Source organism: Poecile atricapillus, chromosome 8 (assembly GCF_030490865.1).
Source record: "Poecile atricapillus isolate bPoeAtr1 chromosome 8, bPoeAtr1.hap1, whole genome shotgun sequence".
Lineage (NCBI taxonomy): Eukaryota > Metazoa > Chordata > Aves > Passeriformes > Paridae > Poecile > Poecile atricapillus.
In genome coordinates, this window is record NC_081256.1 from 26,239,686 (window position 1) to 26,266,219 (window position 26,534).

At 54.4% G+C, this 26,534-nt stretch overlaps 1 protein-coding gene across 1 annotated transcript in view; it reads right to left on the reverse strand.

Moving 5' to 3' along the window:
• Positions 1 to 26,534, reverse strand: part of KCNAB1 (potassium voltage-gated channel subfamily A regulatory beta subunit 1) — a 59,133-nt gene that overhangs the window by 14,230 nt on the left and 18,369 nt on the right. Inside the window, exons 2-3 of the mRNA XM_058843782.1 lie at positions 8,915 to 8,958; positions 1,611 to 1,648 (exon numbers count right to left, since the gene is read on the reverse strand). Of these exons, the coding sequence (XP_058699765.1) occupies positions 1,611 to 1,648; positions 8,915 to 8,958 (82 nt within the window). The remainder of the gene's footprint in view (positions 1 to 1,610; positions 1,649 to 8,914; positions 8,959 to 26,534) is intronic.

A 26,534-nucleotide genomic window follows, 5' to 3' on the forward strand; every position in this document is an offset into this window, starting at 1 on the left:
TGGGGGAACAGTCTCTTTTTGGGGGACATTGCACGTAAGTGCAGCTGCTCTGTTGAGTTCCCATGAGACAGAGCTAAAGGAATGAGAATCAGCACAACAATCTGCTCTGGTAACAAAAGCATTTGTGCCTGTGAAAACAAGAGGTCTAACCCAGGAGAATCCACAGAGAAAAAATGTGAACACCTGGGTGAAAAGAGACTTTTAGCACCTACACACACACACTCACACACCTTCTAAGCAATGAAGGGAACAGTGAGAGAGCTGCTCAGCAGCTGGAGTTAAACACCAGCTCTGGAAACTGCACAGAAATGGGCTGTAACATTACACTGGGGCTTTTGGCTGCTGAAACTTCCAAGTGCTGGGCCCACCTTTATTCACCAGTAGTGTTAGAGGGTAACAAACCCCATCCTGAGCCAGCAGGGAGATCCCACACCAGGGAAATCCCACAGCCAGGAGGGCTGTGACACCCCCTGCCCAGGGAACACCTCCAACAGGGCACCCAGGGAGGGAGAGACAGCAGAACATGGATTTACATCAACTCCCCTTGGAGCCAGCCCGGCAGGAATTAATCTCCTCTCACAGGAGCTTGCTAGCAGGAAGGCAGCCAAGAATTTAATAGGGTTACAGGAGATACTCTGTGAATCTACAGAATTTAACACAGAAAGGGGGAGTTTAAGATTCTTTTGGCTGCCTGCCAGCTGTTCCTGCAGCTCTCCAGAGATGCCACGGGGTATGGAAATGCCTGAAGGTCATTTTGTGGGGGTTTCTGCTGCTCCCTGGGGATGCTGCACCCCCAGGGGCTGAAGGATCTGGCTCAGCATCCTGAGGACGTTTCTGTCCTGCTTTTCCATGCATGACATGGAATTCTTGTGAGCCAGCAGGGCAGGAGAACCAGAGTGCAAACTGATCATCAAAACAAGCCTTGACTGACCACCAGAAATCCCACACGAGACAGGACCAGAGCTGGGGATCCACAGGACCAGAGCTGGGGACCCACCAGGACCAGAGCTGGGGACCCACCAGGAGAAGCAGTGAAACCATGAAAGATCAGGTGAATTTAAATGAAAACCTCTTTGAATTCAGGCTCCTGGGCTCTTCTCCTCACACCAGAGTTGTTTTGGGGGTTATTCCATGTGCTGGGGCAGGCAGCTGCTGTCCCTCAGGCGCTCACATCTGTGGGCACCCAGGCTGGAGGAGCTCACGTGCAGCCCAGTGCTCCAGGGATGATTCCCTGGGATCAGCAGCCATCTGCTCCAGGGAAAACCATGGAGGAAACCTGAGCTCATTTTCATTTGTTTCAGCTTATTATGTCGAAAATAAACCACCTTTTAAGGCCAGCCCCTGCCTCATTTACGGCTGCTGCCCATTATGTCCACACACAAAACCAGCTCCAATTCTCGCTGCAGGAGCACCACGGGAAGGAGGGGATGCTGCACGGGACAGGAGATGGCTCTGAGGGGTGGATGTGGCTTCTGAGTCCATCTCTGGAAATGCCAGCTTCATCAGGGGGTTCTGGCAGAGCTCTGTCTCTCTGTGCAGGAAGGTTCCAGGAGCCACAATTTAATTTAAGAATATCCCAGAGCGGTGTTTGTTCCATGCTTTGGACTCACCTCGTCTGAGATCTGACCTCCAAAAGTGACCCAGGTCCCTGGAGAAAACAAAATAATCTGTTACTACAAGAGGCTTTTGACATCAAAAATGAGACTTCACCTAAATTCTCTTTGGGATTAAATGGGTTTAAGATGGGGTGAACTGGCTCGGGGGGTGGTGCAGCCCCAAGAGAGAGCTCCTGCAGCCAGGCAGGACAGGGCACCTTCTCCCAGGGTGGGACTGGCACAGGCAGCTGCCCAGGGCAGCACCCAGGGGATGCTGTGGTGCCAAAATGCAGAGCTGGATTCCAACCCTGGAATGGTTTGGGTTGGAACAGACCTTAAATCCCAGCCAGTGCCACCCCTGCCATGGCAGGGACACCTCCCACTGTCCCAGGCTGCTCCCAGCCCTGTCCAACCTGGCCTTGGGCTCTGCCAGGCCCTGAAATCTGAAGCTCTTTCCAAACCAGAAATCATTTTCCAAAGCCTCAATTTGACAAATAGGAAAAAATTTCATGATGCTGCCACAACTTCATTTGGGGAATTAAAGGCTCCTTAAATCTGTACTTCAGTATTTATCATCCTGAAAGTCAAATTTAGAATAAATAAAAAAATAAAGACATAAAAAAGAGAAATATTTCTTCTGACAGGAAAGATTTCCAGCCCAAAGTGACTTTTCCCTGGGAGCTTTTCCATGGAGCCAAGGTCCAGTGCCAGCACAGCCCAGGGGCAGTGCTTTCTCTAGGCTGGCTCCTAAAGCTGCTGCTGTTTAGGCTCAGTTGCTGAGCCTGGTCTATTATTAGGAAAACTTGAGGCATTATCTCGTTATGATCGTTGCTAAAAAAAAATAAATAAAAAAATTAAAAATTAAGATATCCTGTGGTGGAAGCAATGCGTGGATTTAACCAGATCATAAAATAGTTTGGGTTAGAAGGGACCTTTAAAGGTCAGCTGGTCCAACCCCAAGGAATTCCTATGGGAACGCTATTTCCTATCTATAGATTTTGTATGTATATATTTATTTTAGGAACACAGATTTCCTAAGGCAGTGGGAAGGAGGCAGCAGGGAGCCTGGGGAGCAGCAGGTCCCACGTGGGACCCTGCTCAGACCCCAGCACGGTGAGGATGCCAGGGCTGTGACACCCCTGAGCCTCCTGCCAGCCCTCAGAGCCCCTTGGAGTCCCTCCTCACTCCTCAAAACTGCACAGAAATTCAGATGTCAGTCACTGAACCCATGGGACAGAGCTCACTTGGTGCTTAAAACCCCCAGAACTGAAAATCCTGATTTCTGGAGGGGTTGAGGCTCCAGGCTGGAAAACGCAGTGAGGTTTTCCCAGGCAGGGCTGGGAGCAGCCTGGGACAGGGACAGAAGTCCCTCCCAAAGCAGCAGGAATTGAACAGGACAGAGACTGCAGTGCCAGGGCTGAGCTCTGATGCTGCAAAGGGGCAGAAATCCCAGGTTCCCTGCCTGCCTGCACTTGCAAAGATGCAGAAGATGCTCCCAGACCCTCATCAAAGGGGGATGGTGTCCCTGGGTGCCGGGACATGAACCCCGAGCAGGGGCGGAAGAGCTCGGGCAGCTTTGATCAGCCCTGCTCAGAGCACAGCCACATCATCATCTCTGGCAGCAGAACCTTGCTCTCTTTCCCTCAAAAAAAGGCCAATCTGAATCTTTTTAATACGTCAGTTTTCTCTGAGTGCAAATAAAGCTATTTAAAGATGCACAAAGTGTGAGTTCAAACTGCAACTCCTGACTTCCTGCAGAACAACCCGAGCTGGAAAAGCCGAGTTTGCCACAGATCAGAGATGAAATGGAAATTAAATAAATGAGCAAAGAGCACACATTTTCTAGCTAATTTTATATTTTCTTTAGCTCTATTAGGACAATAATAATGGGGCAGGAGTACCCCTGCTACACCTTGCTGGCTACAGACCTCAGGAGAGGTATTTTCTCTGATTATTGGAGTTTAAATGCTCTAGTCCTGCACAACAAAGATAAAACTGAAACCTGTTTTCATTTTATCTTTAAGCTTCTTCATGCAGATAAAAAAAAAAAATAACCAAATGAAGCCTGATTTCCATGTTAAAGCTTCAGAGGTGTTATTTTTACAGGAATACATTAAAACGTGTTTGTACCAAAAAATGGGTTGAGACTGTTTATCTCAAAGTGATTTTTTTTTTCTTTTGCATAAGCAGCACACAGGTGCACAGGTGAGAAGGAAGGGAATTATTCATCCTCCCCACAGAGTGCACATCCTCTCAAAATTCACCTTGTGACACAAACCACATCCCACTGAGCGACAACGTGCTCAGAGCTTGGGGCACAGGGAGAGCAGCCCCAGAGCTCACAATGCCTCAAAGGAGAATAAGAAGCACTTTAAAGCTCTTGAAATGCACAAATAAATATCTGTGGTGCTGGATAGCCCTGCCTGAGGTCCCCCTGTGTCCTCCCAGTGCTGGGGGACACCAGGGGACAGGAGCATCGGCAGGAGAACACGGGTGGGGATTTTTTTTTCTGTGACCATCACAAAAACCAGGCAGGGATGTGAATTTTGGCTCAGCAAGGTGAGATCTAAAGCACCAAGTGTGGCTGGGGAAGGAAGAGGCTCTGGTACAGGGAAGGCACCCCCAGCCAAAGCAGAGGCACGGCGTGGCACAGGCTGCTCCCCTCCCTTTGGAAAATAAAAAATAAAAAACCTAAGGCAAAAAAAAGCACAAGGCACATTTGGCATTTCAAACACCAGCCAAGGATGATTCACAACCTCAGCCAACACACTCATTTGGGAAGAAAAATATACTGAAGAAAGATATATTTTTTAAATTGCTCCTTTTCCCCTTTCCAAGTCACTGTCTCTCTCCTATCCCAGCTCATGGTTTAGAAAGGCATCCCCTGCCCCAGGGCTGGGGCACACAGACTTCCCACTGCTGCCCCTTGCCCATCACCTTCCTCCCTCCTGCCTGGAAAAACAGCTTTCCAGCTGGATATCCTCGCCCCCAACGGGAATTTCTGCACCAAGCCTGGCTGGGAGTGATGCCAAAGCAAACCCCACCCTGGCAGTGCCACCCCTGCAGGGACAGAGGGCTCCTGGCTGACCCCACCCTGGCAGTGCCACCCCTGCAGGGACAGAGGGCTCCTGGCTGACCCCACCCTGGCAGTGCCACCCCTGCAGGGACAGAGGGCTCCTGGCTGACCCCACCCTGGCAGTGCCACCCCTGCAGGGACAGAGGGCTCCTGGCTCACTCCACCCTGGCAGTGCCACCCCTGCAGGGACAGAGGGCTCCTGGCTGACCCCACCCTGGCAGTGTCACCCCTGCAGGGACAGAGGGCTTCTGGCTGACCCCACCCTGGCAGTGCCACCCCTGCAGGGACAGAGGGCTTCTGGCTGACCCCAGCCTGTCCCTGCAGGAGCTCTGGCCCTGCCAAACCTCATCCCCAGAGCAAAGGAGGGCAGGAGCAGCACCTCACCCCTCTGGGCTCACAAAAAACCCACTTTTGTAGCCAGCTGTGACCTTTTGTCCATGGGATTGGAGTGGCTGCTTTTGTTCTGCTCGTGTCCTTTCAGTCAGGGCTCATCACCTCATTGGAGGCTGCCTCAACACTCTCTAAACCAAGAAGAATCCACAGGCAGGGCCCAGCCTGAACTAGACACGTGAAAAACATTTTCCCTGGCATCACAGGCACATTTTGGATCCAGCACCAAGGAAGGAGCCTCACGGCAGCCCCAGGTAAGGGCTCCACTGGAGGTAACTCCTCAAAGCAGGGGGTGAATGCTCAGGAGCAGGGATTGGCACTGGGATGTCCCTTCCAGGAGCAGGGATTGGCACTGGGATGTCCCTGCCAGGAGCAGGGATTGGCACTGGAATGTCCCTGCCAGGAGCAGGGATTGGCACTGGGATGTCCCGGGCAGGAGCAGGGATTGGCACTGGGATGTCCCTGCCAGGAGCAGGGATTGGCACTGGGATGTCCCTGCCAGGAGCAGGGATTGGCACTGGGATGTCCCGGGCAGGAGCAGGGATTGGCACTGGGATGTCCCAGGACAGGAGCAGGGATTGGCACTGGGATGTCCTGGGCAGGAGCAGGGATTGGCACTGGGATGTCCCGGGCAGGAGCAGGGATTGGCACTGGGATGTCCCAGGCAGGAGCAGGGATTGGCACTGGGATGTCCCAGGCAGGAGCAGGGATTGGCACTGGGTTGTCCCGGGCAGGAGCAGGGATTGGCACTGGGATGTCCCTGCCAGGAGCAGGGATTGGCACTGGGATGTCCCGGACAGGAGCAGGGATTGGCACTGGGATGTCCCTGCCAGGAGCAGGGATTGGCACTGGGATGTCCCTGCCAGGAGCAGGGATTGGCACTGGGATGTCCCAGGCAGGAGCAGGGATTGGCACTGGGATGTCCCAGGCAGGAGCAGGGATTGGCACTGGGATTCCCCAGGGAAGTTCAGCCTGGCTGAGCAGTCCCAGCTCCGTGGGAGCTCCAGTATCCAGGAATGAGGGTCAGGCACTGCTCTGAGAGTTCAGGGTGCTCCCCAGCTCTCCCTGCCTGGGAAAGGCTGCAGAGCAGCGCTGCCAGGACCCAGCTCATGGCCACGTGAGCCAGGACAGCAGGATGTCACTGAAGGGTCCCCGCTGCCTCAGCCCTGCCCACCTTTGATTTCTGCCCCACTTCCCATTCTCCTCCACTTTTTCATCCCGCAGGATGAAGCACACTCCCACCTTGCTGAGATTTTGCAAGGCTTTTGAAGAAGACTGCTGAGCCTTCAGAAACTTTAGTGAGCCCTAAATTAGATTTCCATGCTGCAGAGAACACAGGGAAACACATTTATCTTTTGGGGAACTGCAAGAGAGAAGCCATTTAGGGAAGTCAGATAAGCCAGCACTGGGAGCAGACACCTGATGGATCTGCAGAGGGACAGGTAGGACAACGGGGATGGTTTTAAACTGGAAGAAAAGAGATTTAGATGGGATATTGTGGAGAAATCCTTCCCTGGCAGGGAAGGTGCCTGGCACAGGTGCCCAGAGCAGCTGGGGCTGTCCCTTGATCCCTGGCAGTGCCCAAGGCCAGGCTGGATGGGGCTGGGAGCAGCCTGGGACAGTGGGAGGTGTCCCTGCCATATCAGGGAGAGAACAGGATGAACTTTAAGGTCCTTCCAATCCAAAACAATAATCCAGAGAAAAGCTGCTGTGCTGTAGGAGAAACACCTGCACATTCCAGGGAATGTCTGGATTTCAGGCTTCCCAGCTCCCCTTTTCCTGCACACGGGCAGGGGCTGCAGGGCTCACAGTGCTGGAGCAGGAGGAGGTGCCCAGCAGCCTCCCCAGCCCCTGCACAGCTGCACTCACAAAGGCTCAGTATATTTAGATGCTGCTGCAGTTCCACTCGCTTGAAATCAAAGAAAAGCTCTGCAGAACTGGTTTCTTTTTTTTTTTTTTTCTTTTCCTGCTGCTACTTCCTTCCCGTGGCTTTTCTCCTCCACCACAACAGCAGCACTTGGGGAAGCTGTGAGGCTGATAAATAAAACCTCTGCACAGACAAGACGAGTCTTTTCCAAGGCTGGGGCTATTTTAACCAGAAGAGCTCTTGGCAGAACGGGTCTTGTGGTACAGGGTGACTTTCACAATTGCCTCCAGTTTAACACCAAATCCCAAAGCATGTTTGGGAAAAGGGGCTGGGAGCAGGCAGCCCTGGCAGGGATGGGGCTGGAAGGATCAGGCAGAGCCCAGGTCCTCACCTGGCCCAAGGCAGAGACACCTCCTCATCCACCTCCATCCTGGCAGTGCTCACCTGGGCAGGTAACCCCCTGGACCTTACCCCAACACTCCCTGCTCTCACAACCTGTGCTCTAACAAGCTCCTGATTTCCAACAAACAGCCCCAAGGCTTTAATTTTCTGTCTGAACAGCCTGAGCAGAGTAATCACAGAATCACAGGTTTGGGCTGCAAGGACCTTAAAGCTCCTCCCATTCCAGCCCTCTGTTGGGCAGGGACACTGCCCAGTAGACCAGGTTGCTCTGACCTAATAATAATGGAATTGTTAAATAATAGTATTGTTATTATTATTGGACTTTTCAAAGAAAATTCCAGCAACTCCCAACCCAAATTGCATCCAGGATGGAAATTTCCCGATGACTAAAGCCCAGTATCCCATAGGTTGTGAGGCTACAGACAGCAGTGTTTCCCTGAACTGCTTCACAGGTTTATAGTTTGCCACAGACTCCTTGGATCTGTGGGTACATCAATTGATTTAAATACTCTGAGTAAGTGTAGCATGAATGTTGCCATCTTAGATTCATTATTAGCTTAGATTCATAATTAAGCTACTGTTGTGCTTATAGCAAATCCTATTGAGTCACTTTATAAATGTTAAATTAGTCAACTGATTAAGCACCGCTATTGTTGTATTGATTGAGCATTGCTAAATCCTTCAGACCTGAAGCACTGATCCAGGCTGAGGCTGAGTTTGGCACTGGGGCTGCTCTGAGCCCCAGGACTCAATGGGAGGATCTCCAGCCCCCTCTGCATCCCACCCTTCTGTCCCAGCTGGAACCCACTGGAACCACTGCACTCTGACTTTAACCTGATTTTCCTTCATGTACCCTGGCTATGCAGCGAGAAAATAGAATGTGTCATCAAACTCTACATTTGATAAATCTATATTCAGCCTGGGTCCACTGGTGCCTTTCTCAGTGATTCTTTAAGCAACCTAAAGTGGTGCCTGCACCTCCCTGTGGCAGCACCTCTGACCCCCAGGAACAAGGAGCGGGGCTGGAAGGGCTGTGGTGGAGCAGAGATTCCATCCCTGGGAATTCCTGCACATCCCAGGGGGGTTCCTGCACATCCCAGGGGGTGGGACCACACTCCTGATGCTCAGCCTGGCACTGTGGAGAGAGCTCACAGTGAGGAAACAGCCTCCTCCTCCTCCCTCCAGGGCTTGGTTTCCATCACAAGCACAGCTCTGAGTGCAGGTGCTGCACTGAGCTCCAGCAGAGCATTTCTCACCCCAGCAAAGCCTTCAGGAGCTCTCCACGAGCCAGGGGCCAGCGCTGCCCCTGCCCATGGATGCCCTTCCTGAGAAAACATGGAGGGGATAAAATACTGATGAGGAATTCTGTGGTTCTGGAGCCAGAGTGGAGCGGGGATGACAGGGCACACAGAGGATGGGATGGGATCAAAGGGGATGGGATGGAGCCGTGCCCCAGCCCAGGCTGGCGCTCCTGGGGATGCTCCATGGGATCCTGCAGGCTGCTCCTCCCAGGGACTGGGCACACAGGAGGAATTTCACACAGCTCCCCTGGCTGTGCTGGGGGAGGGGGCCACAGGTACTCACCCAACCCCAGGCACGACACTCTCAGCCCGGACTTCCCAAGGTTTCTGGAAGGAAAAGAAAATAATTAGAAAATACAGTTCAGCCCTTGAGGGACCCACAACTTAACCCCATGGGAAAGCAGCAGCTGGAGAAGACAAGCCACTGCTTCTGTCCAAATCCTGTGTTTTCCTCCAAAAGGAGCAGATCTCCCACAGTGTGACCTGGGCACCCAGGCTGGGGAAGGGTGGATGTGCTGCCATCCTCCCCCCTGAGTGCTCAGGGGCTGGGAATAAACCCAAATCCATTCAGCTGTACCTCACACCCAACATCATTTGGGGTCCCACAAATACTCCCTGCGCTTTCACAGCATCCCAGAGTGGTTTGGGTGGGCAGGACCTTACAGCCCATCCCGTTCCACCCCCCTGCCACAGGGCAGGATCGAGGTAAAAATCACTGCTGCAGAGCACCTCAAACAGCCCCTGCACTTTTTGCTGCTCCTGCTGAGTTATTTGAAGCCAAATCAAACAAAACAGAAGAAAAAGCCCTGCTGGCCCCCAGGCAGGGTCAGGGAAGGGGTTGGACACAACACCCCAGGTTGTGACCTGCACTTTCAGCTCGTCCCATTTTTCCAAACTGGATTTCCCGACCACTTCAGGTTTTTATTCCTACGGCACAATTTCCCTGAGGAGCATCCCAGGGGGGCAGGAGGACCAGCCCAACACCAGGCAGACCTTGGGGCAGGACTGCCCATCCTCCCACTCCTCCAGGACTCCTTAATGCACAGCTGCATCCAAAATTTACTGCTGCTAATGGGAATTTAAGATGTTGGGAGGCACAGGACCTTGACCTGCAGGTCTGTTTGAAAAGCTGCAGCTGCATCTCCAGCACCACGAGCCCCCAGGCTTGCAGCACACACAGCTAGGGCAGGCACTGACCTCCTTTTTTTTGTGTGTGTGTTCTATTTTCTCTTCCTTATTCCTTTTATATTTTTCCTTCCTTTTTTTTTTTTTTTCCCCTATCTTTTAAGTGCAAGCACAGCTGGACCCTGCCCACCAAACCCATCCATGCCCAGAACTGCACAAATGATGCCCCATCCTCCCCAGCACAACTGGAACCCCTGGGAGGTTCAAAGGCAAAGCCCCAGGGCTGCAGCACTGGGGGCAGGAATTCCAGAATTCCAGATCCATGGGATGGGGATTCCTGCATTCCTTCTGGACACAGCCCACCCACCCCAGAATGCTCCTTGGAATCAAGTGCTGCTGTTCATTCCCACACAGCTTCCAATTATTTTATAGGAGAGAGGGGTTTAATCCATTTTCTCACCCACCTGTTCTTTGCTTTTCAAAGTCCGTGGGCACAGCTCAGCCATGAACTTCTTTCCCCACATAAATATAAATATACATCTACACATACACCCTTTATATATATAAATATATTATTATTTATATTATATTTATATCATACACCCTTTAGCTCTATGCATACACATATCCTTTACATGTAACCTTTTACATAAATACACACATACACCCTTTAAATCTATATATTCATGAATACACCCTTTATATATCTACACACAGAGATATTCCCAGTATTTGTGCAAATACAGATCCTCTCCACACACCCCTTTATATATCTCTAGAGAAATGTATTTGTATGGGCAGGCAGTGTGAGTGCATCCCTGTGGGGATTCCCTGCATTTATAGGATGCCCAGATCTCACTGGTTGCCCTGTCCTTCCCCACAGCTCCACAGCACCACTCCAGGCAGTTTTTGGGGTAAAACACACCCAGTTCTGCTCCAGGGAGCAATACCCAGCCCCATGAAGAGTCTGCTCAGCCAACAAATCTAGGCAGAAACGTGTTTCGATTTCCAGAGCTCTGCCATTTGCTCAGCGCACACCTGACCCGGATATTTGGGAAACTGATGCTGGAAATGCCAAATCCCTGCAGGGTGAGATCCCCCCTGCAAAGGGAGCTGGGAGGCTGCTGGGCAGGAGGATTCCTGAGCCCATGGCCCAGCCTGGAGAGCATCCCCAGGTGTGTCCCCAGCAGCTGTGTCCTGGTCCCACTGGGGTGCCTGGGCTGGCTGAGAGCTCACAGCCACCGAGCCCAGCGCTGCTTCCTCCTGCAGAGCAGGAATTTGTCTGGAATTTGTCATTCAAGACCTGCTTCTCCTCTGCCTGAGAGAGGAGAAACAAACCAACAAAAACCTCACCAAGCAAACACTCGTGCATGCCCACACTGACAGGGATTTTGCAGCACCCGGGTGGATGCACATGGAGCTGGATCAGACAGACATACAGACAGACAGACACGTGCCTGAAGCTGCACAGCTGCCAAGTGAAATCAATGGGCTGTCTCTAAGTAACGGGGCAGTGAAAGCTTTTTGTGCTTCCACTGCACTAATTCCGGGCTCTGAGACAATGAACCAGCTCCATCCCTGCAGCTGAACTGGCAGCAGATCCCTGAGGATGGCTGTGCTGGGAGCAGGGCTTGGAAGGTGCTGGGAACGGTGATGGGAACAAATCCCAGTCCATCAGGAGCATCTGCAGAGCTGAGCATCCTGCTGGGAAAACTGCTGGGGTGCCTGTGCCAGTGAGCTCAGGGTGTTTACCTGGAGGTTCTGGGATAAAGGGGCCCCAGGAGAACTGGAGAAGGATTTGGGACAAGGGGGAATGGCTTCCCACTGCCAGAGGGATTTTGGGAAGGAACTCTCTCTGTAAGAGAGTTGCCATCAGACAGGACAAAGCAGCTCCTCTGGTCTCTGAGGATCACTTTGCCTGGCCAAAGCAGCTGATTAAAAGTCAGCTCTGATCCATCCTTTCCTGGTTTTTCATTAGCACAGCGATCATGCTTCTCCTGCCAGAGTTGCCTGTGCTTTGCAGGCGTGGAGCAATGGTTCTCCTCCCACAGCACACACAGAGCACCCAGAGTTTATCTGCTGCTGTGCCCCATCCCTGCAGCCACCCTGGTCCTCTTCAGTCTATTCCAACCTCCCAATCTGGCACTGCCTCCTTTTCCTCGGCCTTTTCCCCAAACCTGCACCACAAGAAAGGCCTGAAGGAGTTCAGCAGCTCAGCTCTGAACTCTTTTAAAGCCAGAGTCCAAAGCCAAACAGCAGCACGCTGCTGTGGTGCCCAAAGCTGGGCCACAGCTGAGCCAGGCATGGCCACTGGAGAGGCCTCAGGGGAAAGGGGCAGGAGGGAGAGGGTTTGGGGCAGAGCACAGGGCAGCCCCTCTCAGTGCCCACAGTGGGGCCATACAAACCTCCCTGAGGTCACCAAAACCTCCGAGGCAGGACAGTCACAGCCAGCTCAGCACACAGAACCAGGGCCTGGCACGCTGCAAACACAAACACAGCCCAGGCCTGGTGAGCTCTGAGGCACAGCAAACACAAACACAGCCTGGGTCTGGTGAGCTCTGAGGCACAGCAAACACAGCCCAGGCCTGGTGAGCTCTGAGGCACAGCAAACACAAACACAGCCCAGGCCTGGTGAGCTCTGAGGCACAGCAAACACAAACACAAACACAGCCCAGGCCTGGTGAGCTCTAAGGCACAGCAAACACAAACACAAACACAGCCCAGGGTCTGGTGAGCTCTGAGGCACAGCAAACACAAACATGGCCCAGGCCTGGTGAGCTCTGAGGCACAGCAAACACAGCCCAGGCCTGGTGAGCTCTGAGGCACAGCAAACACAAACACAGCCCAGGCCTGGTGAGCTCTGAGGCACAGCAAACACAAACACGGCCCAGGCCTGGTGAGCTCTGAGGCACAGCAAACACAGCCCAGGCCTGGTGAGCTCTGAGGCACAGCAAACACAAACACAGCCCAGGCCTGGTGAGCTCTGAGGCACAGCAAACACAAACATGGCCCAGGCCTGGTGAGCTCTGAGGCACAGCAAACACAGCCTGGGTCTGGTGAGCTCTGAGGCACAGCAAACACAAACACAGCCCAGGCCTGGTGAGCTCTGAGGCACAGCAAACACAAACATGGCCCAGGCCTGGATCTGGTGAGCTCTGAGGCACAGCAAACACAGCCCAGGGTCTGGTGAGCTCTGAGGCACAGCAAACACAAACATGGCCCAGGCCTGGTGAGCTCTGAGGCACAGCAAACACAAACATGGCCCAGGGTCTGGTGAGCTCTGAGGCACAGCAAACACAGCCCAGGCCTGGTGAGCTCTGAGGCACAGCAAACACAAACATGGCCCAGGATCTGGTGAGCTCTGAGGCACAGCAAACACAGCCCAGGGTCTGGTGAGCTCTGAGGCACAGCAAACACAAACATGGCCCAGGATCTGGTGAGCTCTGAGGCACAGCAAACACAAACACAAACACAGCCCAGGGTCTGGTGAGCTCTGAGGCACAGCAAACACAAACATGGCCCAGGCCTGGGTCTGGTGAGCTCTGAGGCACAGCAAACACAGACATGGCCCAGGCCTGGCACACTGCAAACACGGCCCAGGCCAGCACAGCAGTGCCAGGCAGGGCTGACATTCCCTTGACTGGGCTTTTCCATGGGGACACATCACTGCTGAGGAACAGGCTCAGGGCAGGAGCTCTGCAGGGAGCTGGGGCATCACCCCCAGGAGCTGCTGCCAAACCCAGCCCGTCCCTGCCAGCAGGTCCTCCTGGCAAGGAGCTGCCAGCCCAGCAGGGCATGGATGGCACCTTCCTGCCAGACAGGACATGGCACAGCCACGGGGCTGGTCACCCCCTCTGCTCCGGGACAATCCCAGCCTTGCTTCTCCTGCCACTCTGTGCCTGCTCCTTCCTCATCCTCCCCCATCACCCACAAGCTCAGAGCCCCCATGCCCAGTGGTTGAAGGGCTTTTCCCCGGGATGAGCTCAGCATTTTTCCTGGTGGGCATCAGCTCTGCAGCTGATGGGGCTGTTCCAGCTGCACAGAGACCTGGAAAACTCAGCTCGAGTGCTGCCAGTCCTTCTCTGCCTGCAGCAGAGGGGAAAGCCCCCCCGGGTATCACATCCTTGGGGCTCAAAGGCTCCAGTTCACCTTCCCTCTGTGAGTGTTCACCCTCACTCATTCCCATTCTCCCCATTCCAGCTCCTCCCGGCTCCTCAGCAGCAGCTCAGCCCGGATGGGGACCACACCTGGCTCCCCACAACCCAAACACACCCCAGCACCGAGTCCTTCACCCAGGGCAGAAATGCTGCTCAAAGAGGCACTCCAGGGCTGCTGCAGAGCTGAATATGCCCGAGTTAATTGTTTCGTTAAATGTAATGGGCTCGGGGTCTGACACCGGTCTGTGCAGGACAGGGAGCCACCTGATCCAGCCCTGAGGACACACCCAGAGCTGCAAAAGCCTCCAGCTCCTCAAATCTGGGGGAAACCCCATCATTTTGCTTGTCAGTCACTTAACTGCAAGCAGACGATGGGCAAAACCAAGGAAAATCCTACAGAGATGCATCCAGTTGGGAGTGCTGGGTAAGGAGAGCTCGTTCTGTGGCCAAAGAAAGCACTGGGGTCCAACATCCACACAAAAGGTCAAGGTGACAGTTTTTTGGCTTCAAGAGCCCTGTGGTTCAATGTCAGAAAGTCAAGAAGTGATACAAAGGGAAAAAGGAAGGACCAACACATCCTGCAGCAGCACAGAGCTATCTGGGATAAAACCTGACAGCAAAAAGACAGGGGGAAATATCCCAGGTTTTCAAGACTCTTTTAACTGAAGTTAGCATTACACACATAATCCAATCTCCAACAGAGGCCACATTACAAGGAAAAATCCCCTGGGATTTGGTTTCACCCTCCCTTGCTCCTGGAAAGCGGATACTGCACAGAATCCTGCCTTAAACCAGCAGTGCCCACCCTAAACCTCCTTCAACACAGGGCAGCAGCAAGGATCTTGGAAGACATGGAAAATTCCCAGTCCTCCTTTTGCCTCTTCCCTCACCCCATGCTTCCTTCATGGTTTTTATGGGAATTTGGAGTTGAATTATTCCCTGGGAAGGGTAAGTGCTGACTGTGCAGCCAGAGCTGAAGGAGAACTAAAGGAATCTGTAATTTATATATGTACATAGAGATGTGGGATGAGCCTGGAGCAGAGAGCTCCCAGGGGAGCAGGCACAGCATCCTGGGGAGCCAGGAGAAAGGAGAACTGGAGAGCAGGGCCCAGGGGGAGGATGAGGCACAGCTCTGGCAGACAAATCAAGGATTTAGGGAAGAAAGCCCAGGTGGGAACATGTGTGTGACCGCCCAGACAGCAGAGCCCTGCAAGGGGACACCGGCACTGCCCAGCACAGCCATTTAAATGACACTGTTACCAAAGGAGAGAAAGCAGGGGTAAAACATCCCTGCAAAGCACCACGCAGCAGGAATGGGGCTGCCTCCTGTGGCACAGTGCAGAAACAATTGGAATTGTGTGGCTGTAATTAATCCTGGAGCAGGGGAATTGGGGAGAGCCCATCAGTGGCAGAGCGCTGGGACACTGGGCTGAGGGACCCAGGGGCAGGAGCTGTCCCTGGCCCTGCAGAGCCACCTCCATCCTCCCAAACACAGCCCAGGGCAAACCCCTCTGCCCCCACCACTGGAGGGGAAGGACAATTCCCCTCCTGAGGAAAAGCTCTGTTATCCTCCTGCACTCACCGTGCATCAGCCAAGCTCCTCAGAGCACAGCGGGCTGTGAGAGCAGCACAAACCCCACACAGGGACACGAGAAACAGCCACCCCCTTCCCTGGCACAGATTTATGGCCTGAGACTCTCGTGCTGCTTAATTACCTCATTACCCTAGACTGGTTCCTGTGTCCTTCAGGGACAGAGCAATTACAGCACAACAGTTGTGTTTATCCAGGTGGGGATTTGCTGCCCTGCTGCCCTTCACTGTTTGGAGAGTTTGGGTTTGGCCACTTCAATCAACTCCCAAATCAGCCCAAACCTCCCCTTCCCTTCCAGTATTCCCAGCTGGAAGGGATCAGGATAACCATCCTATCTGCCTGTTTATCTATTCATCTATCCAGCCATCTAGCTATTGATTTATCTATCCATCCATCTATTGATCCATCCATCCATCCACCCACCCTTCTGTCTATGAATCCATCTCTCCACCTCCCCATCCATGCATTTATTCATCCATCCATCTATCAGAAATGAGACACAGAAGGAGAGAAAGGTTTTTTTCCCCCTATGCAAAACCAGAAGTTTTAAATAAAATCTCTGCAATAACATATACAATGACTAAAACATTTTTGAGTCCACACCCACAGGAGAATCACCAGGCTTGGGAGAGCTCCACAGAATTCAGATAAAGCTGTTTTTGGTTTGTTCCAAGCCTGGTTTCACTGCCCTGAGTCTGTGGTCGTGCCCACAGCAGCCAAACTCTACCAAAATAAAACCTGAGGGGATGGTGCCTGCACAGCAACCTGGAGGCAGGTGACCCCCAGGGGACCCCTCACACACCCCCTCAGAGGTGGGGGGATACAGCCAAACTGGGGAAATCATGGCACAGTTTTCCTGATTTAAACTGCAGAGAGTTTGTCTTATTGCTACAAAAATATGAAAAAATATATATAAAAAAAAAAGTAAAAAAGTCACTGTTCCTGACGCTGGTGGTGGGAAAACAACGTTGCTTAGAAACATCCCCATCAGGGCTCCAGAACCGCTCCTTTCTGTGCTGAAAATGAATAAAATATGTAATTTATTCCCTGAAAAAAAGGGGATGTTTCAAGAGACACCAAAATCCTGATGAAAGCAGAGACCCTCCCCATTTCCCTCTCCCTCTGCAGCTCATCTGATGTCCCTCAGCTGGCACCTGTGGAATGGGGACAGTGACACACCTGACTTGGCCTTGACTCCAGCCCCATCCCTGGCTCCTGCAGGAAGACAGCAGAATCCCAGAATCCCAGAATCCCAGAATGGTTTGGCTTGGAGGGACATTAAAGCCCATCCAGTGCCATGGCAGGGGCACCTTCTGCTCCAAGTTCTGTCCAGCCTGGCCTTGGACACTTTCAGCTTCTCTGGGCAGCCTGTGCAGGGCTTCACCACACTCTGAGACAAGAATTTCTTCCCAACATCCAATCTAAATCTCTCCTCTTTTCATTTAAAACTCTTGCCCCGTGTCCCAGCGCTGTCTGCCCATGTTAAAAAGTTGCTCTCCGTTTTTTAGCAGCATCCTGGGAGATGCTCAGCCCGTGCTGACACCTCGGGTACATCCATTTCTCCCCATCCATGGGTCTCAGGCTCGCCGGGAGCCGAGGCTGAGCCCCATGGAGATGCTAATTGACGCTGTTAATTAACTTGGGCACTCTCCTGCTCTCAGGGCTGGCTTTCCCAAAGCCCTGCGGATCTCAGGCAATCAGGAGCTGCTCCTCCAGGGCAGGCAGCGGTGGCTGGAGGTTGTCTCCAAGTGCCGTGGGTGGGAGGAGAGGCAAATAATGCTTTGTGTCTCTCATTTTGGGCACAAAACACTTCACAACACGCCCAGCAGCTCGAAATGACCGCCGGTACCCGCGGTGATGGCAGCGATGTGGAGCCGCAGCTTTGGGAGGCTTCGGGGCTTTCTGAAGGGGACATTTCCCTGCTGGGCAGGACGGGGTTAAACCTCAATAATGCCAAATAAAAAGGGTGGGTTCGAGCAAACCCTGCTGAGCAGCTTTCCTTGCTCCACCCTCCTGCTTGGCCCTGGGAAACATCCCCTGTTCCCAAATGGAATCTGTTCCACCCCAGCATGACCCAAACAGCTCCGGAGCATCCACGAGAGACAGCCCAGATGAGATGGGCCCGTCCATGCCCACAGTGTCACCTCATCCCCACGGTGTCACCTCATCCCTATGGGTGTCACCTCATCCCCACAGTGTCACCTCGTCCCCACGGTGTCACCTCATCCCTATGGGTGTCACCTCGTCCCCACAGTGTCACCTCATCCCCACGGTGTCTCCTTGTCCCTATGGTGTCACCTCATCCCCACGGTGTCACCTCATCCCCATGGTGTCACCTCGTCCCCACAGTGTCTCCTTGTCCCTATGGTGTCACCTCATCCCTATGGGTGTCACCTCATCCCCACAGTGTCACCTCGTCCCCACAGTGTCACCTCATCCCCATGGTGTCACCTCATCCCCACGGTGTCACCTCACCCCCCCAGCAGCCCATGGCCCTGGGACCTTCAGGTGCTCAGACCAAGGCAGCACCTCCAGCAGCAGGTTCCTCATGTGGACACAAGCCAGGACAGCTCCAGGCCATGAAGCTGCAGCAAACTCAGAATCACAGAATGTCCAGAGCTGGAAGGGACTCCAAAGCCTTCCAGTCTGGCCCCTGGCCCTGCACAGGCACCCCAACAACCCCACCCGTCACCCCTGAGAGCCTTGTCCAAACACTCCTGGCTTGATGACGTTCGGATATTTGGGCCAAGCATCAAATCTCAGGAATTTTTTACCTCAGTTCTCAACTGATGAGAAGCACAGATAAACACGCAAAGCTGCAGCAGCTGGACCAGCGTAGGTGGCCCAACTTGTGTGAGCTGAAAACACAGATTCCTTCCCTTACTTGAGCACGTGCATCCCTCACTTTGCTCTGGCACTCACTCTGACACCTGCACTGTGTGACTGTGCTCGTGGCTGCTGCTTTGCAAACTGCTGTGTGATCTCCTACCTGTTACAGAAATAAAAGAGAATTTGATTTGGATCACGTGCTCCTGGAGCAGCGCTGCTTTCCTGCTGCCTCAGGGTAGGAGGAGATGGATCACAGAACCCCAGAATGGTTTGGGTTGGAAAGGACCCTGAAGATTATCCCATTCCACTACCCCAGGTCACCCCAAGCCCTGTCCAGCCTGGCCTGGGACACTCCCCGTCCGTGGCACAGCCTCAGGTGTCCCTCTGTGCATCTGCCTCACCTGCTCCACACAGGAGCAGGGATGTTCAGGATGAGGTCGGGGATAGAAAACAGGGAAGTGCTGCTGGTGGAATAACTGCAGAGCCAGAGCAGGGCGGTGCTGAGGGGCTGGGGAAGGGCAGGGGGAAGGCAGGAGGTGGCCCCTGGGCAGTGGGCACCGGGCTGGGACACAGGAGGAGCAGCCAGGCCGGGCATGGACGGCACAGGGGATGGCACAGGGGCCTGAAGGGCATCCAGCCCCCGTTCCCTGGCTCCCTCCTCACTTCCCAGCTCCTCTCCCGTGCTCCTGGGGCCACCGGCTGCGTAGGTGGTCGCCTCAGCTGCAGCTCCCCAGCGTTTTCCTGCACGCTCACACAAGTTGCAGATGACGCATTAAAATGGAGATAAGGCAGAGGAGATGGGTCCAAGCTCACAGGGAGCACAGGCCAGAGGGGCACAGCTGTCCAGGGCTGCAGAGCCGTGGGGTCAGCGCCTGGGGATGCTTTGGGGCCGTTCCTGGGCTCCGGGGAACCCATCCCAGCTCATCCCAGAACCCTTCCCACGCCGCTGCCCCCGCCGCGCTTCGTCACCGGCCGACCCCGGCAGCGAGAGCAAAAAAACTCTTTGTCATTCTGCAGCGAGGCTTTTAAAGTGCAGGATTTCAAATGTCTGAGGGGATTACGTTATCCGTGCAAAAAAAAAACCTTGATGGAGTCGAGTTACTGCCAGAAATGAGAGGAGTGGGGAGGGCTCCATCCCATCCGTGCCAGGCGTGATCCGCAGCCCCCACGGCTGCTGGGGATGGACACGGAGCAGAATCCCCGGCACTCCTCCTGCCCTGCCCTGCCCTCCTGAGCACACATCCCACCTTTGGGAAACCAGCACCCCTGGGTGCCACCAAACCCCACGGGGCTGGCCATCACAAATGCCATTTGCCCTCCTTTCTGTGCCACTCACACTCACAGAGGCAAAATAAAACCAGGAAAAGCCTGACAGGGGGGGTTCCCTGCCCCATCCCTCGAGCTGCCTGGGGAAGCATCAGTCACTGAGAAGAAGTGGGTGAAGAAGCTGGAAATGAAAAATAGGTGATGTTTCCATAGGCAAGAGAGGCTGATTCTGACACAATCCTGAGGGTGCGGAAGGGGGAGGAATGTGAGCAGCCCCAGGATAACTCTGAGCTCTCAGCACAGCCCAAGGCAGCTCCATCCCATCGGCATCCAGGAGCATCAACAGGGATGGCCCAGGAAGGGACAATTCATCCTTGATACAATATTTAGGTAAAGGCAACTTGCAGGAATTGTCATAAAAACAAGCAGCCTGAGGTAGGGAAACAGCTGGGAAAAATAATGGAATTTATGTTTTAATTACAGTGCGGGACTTTTGCTTTTTGACAGAGAAAATATATATATTTCTTTTGTAAGATGTGAAGCGTTGCTGAGCAAGGGCCTGGAGTGACAGGATAGGAGGGAATGGCTTCCCACTGCCAGAGAGAGGGGATGGATGGGATTTGGGAAAAAATAACCACGTTGGACGGGGCTTGGAGCAACCTGGATAGTGGGAGGTGTCCATGCACATGGCATCCCTTCCAACCCAACCCACTGAGGGCTGGTTTGATGGCTCTGAGAAGCAGCTGCAGCACTTTCCCAGCCAGCACAGCTGAAGCTGTTTCTCTGTGTCGGTTTTTATGGCCAATTCAATGCCAAAAAGAAAATATAGGTATGCCATAAAATTTTTATGACTTCATCCTCAAAATATCTCCAAAGCAGCTTGTTTACACAAAGGGCACGTTCTCCTGGTGGCTCTCAGGAGCTCTGAGAGGAGAGCCCAGCTCTCCTGCCCTGTGCACAGACCCCATCCCACCCATCCCAGCCTCTCCTCACGTTGCTTCCAGCTGGATTTAAGCTGCTGTGGGCCCTTCATAGATTCTCATACCAATCCTGAATTTTGTAACCAAAATCAGGATAAACCTGCTTCAGCTTCCCTCTGAGGAGCTGCCAGGGACAAGGCACCAGGACTTCAATGGGGGCATCCAGGAACTCAGGATCTTATTTTCCATAAGCTTCCTGCTTCTCCTGCTTCTCAAACCCCGAGTCCCACTGATTATTTCTGTTCTGGACAGAGCTTTGCCAGTAAATATCTCCCAAAAGTCGTTTGCACAAAGCCCTGAGGACACACCTGGCCAGCCCAGGGAGGCATCAGAACACCAGGCCCTGCTCCCCACTGCTCCCCACTCCCTCCTGCCCGAGCGGGGTTGAAGGTGCTACAAAAGTAGTTTGAGAAACAATTCCAATACATTTGGACGGCTCAATGAGCAAGTCCCACCCAGGGGCATTTTTGATTCCTCAAATACAATGAATTTCTTAACAAACACATTCTACAGAAGGCGTTTTGTAGCGTTAGCCTGAAATAAAAATAAGCACGCTCAAAATTCCAATTGGGTTTTGCCAAAGCAGCCAGGCTAAAATAATACATTTTAAATGTCTTAAACTGTGCACTTCCCAAGTAATTAAATTACAGCGCTCCTGCACGACGGCTTCTCTTCCATCCATTTAAGCATTAGATTAAAGTTGTCAGGCAGCCTTTAGATGGAAAATACCAGGCTGCAGGGAAGGCTCTGGGAGGAGGGTGCAGCGCGCTGAGTGTGAGCAGCCGTGGGGCAGGGACCTGCCACTGGCACTGGCACTGCCCAGGGAGGGGACAGACACCCACTGGCACTGTCACTGTCACTGTCACTGTCACCGCCCAGGGAGGGGACAGAAACCCACTGTCACTGGCACTGTCACTGTCACTGTCACTGCCACTGCCACAGGCACTGCCCAGGGAGGGAACAGAAACCCACTGTCACTGTCACTGTCACTGTCACTGTCACTGTCACTGCCCAGGGAGGGGACAGAAACCTACTGTCACTGCCCAAGGAGGGGACAGACACCCACTGCCACTGCCACTGCCACTGCCACTGCCACTGCCACTGCCACAGGCACTGCCCAGGGAGGGGACTGACACCCACTGGCACTGTCACTGCCCAGGGAGGGGACTGACACCCACTGGCACTGTCACTGCCCAGGGATGGGACACGGGCCTGGGGGACAGTGCTGGGACAGCCACTCGTGGGGCATGGGGACAGAGAGCTGCAGGTGATGGGGACAGCCACCCATAGGTGACACGGAGACTCATTCACGGGTGACAGTGACACCCACCCACAAGTGACAGAGACACCCACTCACAGGTGACAGTGACACTCTCCCATGGGTGACAGTGACACTCGCCCACGGGTGACAGTGACACCCACTCATGGGTGACAGTGACACCCACTCATGGGTGACAGTGACACCTACCCATGGGTGACAATGACACCCACCCACGGGTGACAGGGACCCCCACTCTCGGGTGACAGGGACCCCCAGCCGGGCTGCTCCGTGCCTTTGCCCCGCCCGTGCCCCTCTGCCGTGGGCGGCTCCGCGGCTCAACCCCCGCATCTCCCCTGCATTATTTAAAACATCCTTAAAAATCTCTCTGTTCTGTCCGGGCAGCGCTCCGGGAGCTCCGCCTGTCCTCGGAGCCTGTCCCGGTGTCCCCGGGGCCAGCCGGGCTGGCAGAGCTGTCCCCAGGGGCAGCCGGGGCTGGCAGAGCTCTGTCCCCAGGGCCAGCCGGGGCTGGCAGAGCTGTCCCCAGGGCTGTCCCCAAGGCCAGCCGGGCGGGCAGAGCTGTCCCCAGGGCCAGCCGGGCGGGCAGAGCTGTCCCCAGGGCTGTCCCCAGGGCCAGCCGGGGCTGGCAGAGCTGTCCCCAGGGCTGTCCCCAGGGCCAGCCGGGGCTGGCAGAGCTGTCCCCAGGGCTGTCCCCAGGGCCAGCCGGAGCTGGGCACCAGAAGCCCCCTGGCTATAGGGGTGCCCGGGGTGGGCAGCGCCGCACAGCAGAGACGCGGCTCTATCTGACACCTGGAACAGGAGCTCCATCTCCAGCCCAGGCACCCGCAGAGCCCCGTTCAGGGTGGAATCAGGGAATTGTTGAGGTTGGGAAGAGCTGCAGGACACCCGGGCCAGCCCCAAGGCAGCGGTGCCAGGGAGGACAGACCCTGCCCCGGGCTCGGAGCTGCTGAATAAATGTGTGTCCAAAGCCAAGCCTGCAGAATGATGGGAGGAGAGAAATCCAGACCCCAGCAAAGCCCGGCCTCACCTCGGAGCTGCAAACTCCCGGGGAGACACTGGGAAGGTGAAAGCAGCACAAATCAGCAGATTTTGTTTACTCAACTGGTTCCTTTTCCTTCCCCTCTGAGTTATTCCTGCCTCCTTTGTAGCCATTATAAGCTACAGTCCTGGGGGGAAAAGCATTGTGAATTCAGCGTAAATCCATTCTGTTCACTGGATTAATCTTAATTTGCAGCAGGAAAATGAAGATCAGACGATGAGCCATAAAAGTCAGCTTGATGTGGAGAGTGCTGAAACAATATGGAACTTGATACCAAAATAATTGTACCATTTGCATGCGAGAGCTTAAAACTGCTCATAATTGCAGCAAGACTTAAATAAACCACAATTTCCTAAATATGTGAGGTAGTTATTATGGTTAATGCTTGGAAAAAGAATCGCTGGGGGAAAAAGACACAACTCCTGGAATAGTGCTAAGAAATACCTGCTTCCACCGACACCCCTTGGCAAACACAAGACTTAACTCCAATTCCCAAGGGAATTCTGCAGCCCAAGGTGACCCTCTGGGGGAGTCAGGACGCCTCGTGCTTTGCAGGGCCATTCCAGCGTCAGTAATACCCCGATGGCACAGAGGGAATCTGCATTTTAATAAAAGCATTTCTGCTGCCAGCCCCCGGGTGACCCGGGCATGTTCAAAGCAGTGGAAGGATGCGAAGTCTCTGCCGGTGCTCACACGGCTCAGACACCCCCGAGGGCTCCGCAGGACTCCAGCCCCTCCCAGCCTGGGATTCCTCCTCTGGAGCTGCACCAGGAACCCCTCCAGGAACGGCTCCATGGAACCACAGCATCATCACACCTTTGGAAGGGACTTTGCAGCCCACCCAGCGCCACGTCCATCCCAACCTTCCCCTGTCCCAGGCTGCTCCCAGCCCGTGTCCAGCACTGCCCACGCTCACAGGGAACAATTCCTTCCTAAAATCTATTCTAAATCTCTCCTCTTTCCCAGGGGATGAGGAAGAAAGCAAACTTCACTTCTCAAGGTTTATCTGCCCAGAGCACCTTTACGTAATTCCGGTGTCAGCAGCTTTTCTTCCACAGATTCCTCCTCCCTGTTCCTTCACCATCGCCAGATGCTCAGCTCCCCCCAGATTCGAAAATAATTATGGGGAGGGAAACAACTCTTTTCCGCCCTTCCTTCTTCCCGCTTTGTTCCCTCGTTTTTCAGCTCTTATCTTACAAACGTTAGTAACACTTCTCTGATGAGGGTACATCCCCTCGGGGGATGGGAAACCTCGAGGTTTCCTCTCCTCACCCTGCCCAGGCTCCCTGCAACATCGACTCCACCAATTTGCCTTTGCAGATAATTTTTTTTTGTTTAGGCTCGCGCCGGAGTTAATGGCCAAAGCTGCCTCCATCAATTATGGATGAACACAAATAGATAGTTGTTCTCTGTAAATTGGGTCCCTCGTGCCCATGCGCCAGCAGGGCTCGGCAAAAGGGAGATTTCTGACTTGCTGACAGCCCCAAATCGGCCCCGCAGCGGCGGAGCCCGGCACAGCCCAGCACAGCTCATCCCGGCACAGCCCAGCACAGCTCATCCCGGCACAGCCCAGCACAGCCCAGCACATCCCAGCACAGCCCAGCACATCCCAGCACAGCCCAACACATCCCAGCACATCCCAGCACATCCCAGCACAGCCCAGCACAGCTCATCCCGGCACAGCCCAGCACAGCTCATCCCGGCACAGCCCAGCACAGCCCAGCACATCCCAGCACATCCCAGCACAGCCCAGCACAGCCCAGTTCCCATCACATCCCAGCTCCCAGCACATCCCAGTTCCCATCACATCCCAGCTCCCAGCACATCTCAGCTCCAGGCACAGCCCAGCTCCCAGCACATCCCAGTTCCCAGCACATCCCAGCACATCCCAGCATATCCCAGTTCCCATCACATCCCCGCTCCCAGCACATCCCAGTTCCCATCACATCCCAGTTCCCATCACATCCCAGCTCCCAGTACATCCCAGCTCTGGGCACATCCCAGCTCCAGGCACAGCCTGGGCAGGGAGCAGGCTCCTGGGGAGATGGGGCACTCTGGGCAAGGCTGTGCAGTGCTGCAGCTGTGATGGAAAGGGGCTGGTATCAAAGAACTTGGGAATTCTAGAATGGCTTGGGCTGCAAGGGACCTTAAAGATCCATCCCACCCCCTGGCATGGGCAGGAGCACCTTCCACTGTCCCAGGCTGCTCCAAGCCCTGTCCAGCCTGGCCTTGGACTCTTGGCAGCCACAGCTCCTGTGGGCCCCACCAGCCTCATTGTAAAAACTGCTTCCTGATCCGTAATTTTAAGTCTGAGAACAGCCAGGCTGGTGCCAGTCTCACTTTGAGAAGTTGTTCCCTGCGGTAGCAGCACCACATCTGAAATAACCCCCAGCACCAGCATCAGGGCTGGATCCACTTCACTGAAAAGAATTTTAAGGAAGATCCAGCAAATTAGGAGAGAGGAGAACCCGGGCTGGGACCTCTCCATGGTCCAAAGCAGGTGGAGAGCCGGGCTGCCGTCCCTGCTCCCTGCCGTGCATCATCTCGGGGAAGCAGAGCCACATCCTTTGTTTCCAGCAGCGGTGCGGCAGATTGCAATTTCCCAAGCCGAGCGCTGCAACTACATCGTTTTCAAAGAAAGGCTTGAAGTGATCCCAGATATTCCCCCCGAGCATCTGGGCAGGCTCGCCAGCGGGACTGAACTGGAGCATTAAAAAGGATAAAAGAGAGCAGCCCCTGTGCCCGCTCGCCTTCCTCTGCAGGAGGAGGCAGCGGGGCTGCGGCCGGCGGTGACAGCGGAGGCGATGTCGGGGAGGTCCTGTCCGGCTCCTGCCACAGCCCGGCTCCGAGGATGCCAAACGCAAAGCTCGTTTTGCAAAGGCACAGCCGAGCTCCGCTCAGGTGAGCGCCGCGGGGACGCACCTGAGTCCTCGTATTTGCAGCTGTTCCCCGGCGAGCGCATTTATTCCCGTAAACTTTTGCCTTTCATATTCCAATTCGCTCCCAGAGCTGGAGAGGGGCCAGAAACATGTCACTTGGTGAAAAGCCCCCGAGCTGGCTCCTCTCCCGCCCCCACCCTGTCACAGGCGTAGTCGCTGTCTCTCCCTTTTACATAATGGCAGCGGATGGGGAGGCTGGCAGCCGGGGGAGGCTCATCCCGGGCGCATCCCGGGAGCGGAGCGGGAGCTGCGGGGCAGCCCTGCCGCGGGGGCGGCGGCAGCGCTCGGGGGCGCACGGGGGTGGCTCTCGGTATTTTTAGCGTCGATCGAGGGCCAGCGTGGCTCTGGTGGCATTTGGAGCAGCTCACGCTGCAGAGCTCGGCATCAAGGACGTAATTCAGGCAGAAAATGAACTGGGAAGGACTTCAGCTTCAAATGTGAGGGAGCGGAGGACTTTGCAGAATTGCTGTTGCGGCCGCCGGGAAAAGGCTTCGGCTTTGGATTTCCCTCGGGCTGAGGAATCGGTCCCAAGGTGAACACGAAATTCCAGCTCCGTTGGTTGGGAGGCGCTTCCCCACCCAAAGGTTATCGCGACTCAGCAGCGTCGCGCTGAGCCCGAGGGTTACTCAGCTCTTCCTCCAAATTCCCCTGCGCTGCTTCTCTTGGGGGAGAAATCAGCTCTGCACACGGAGAGATTC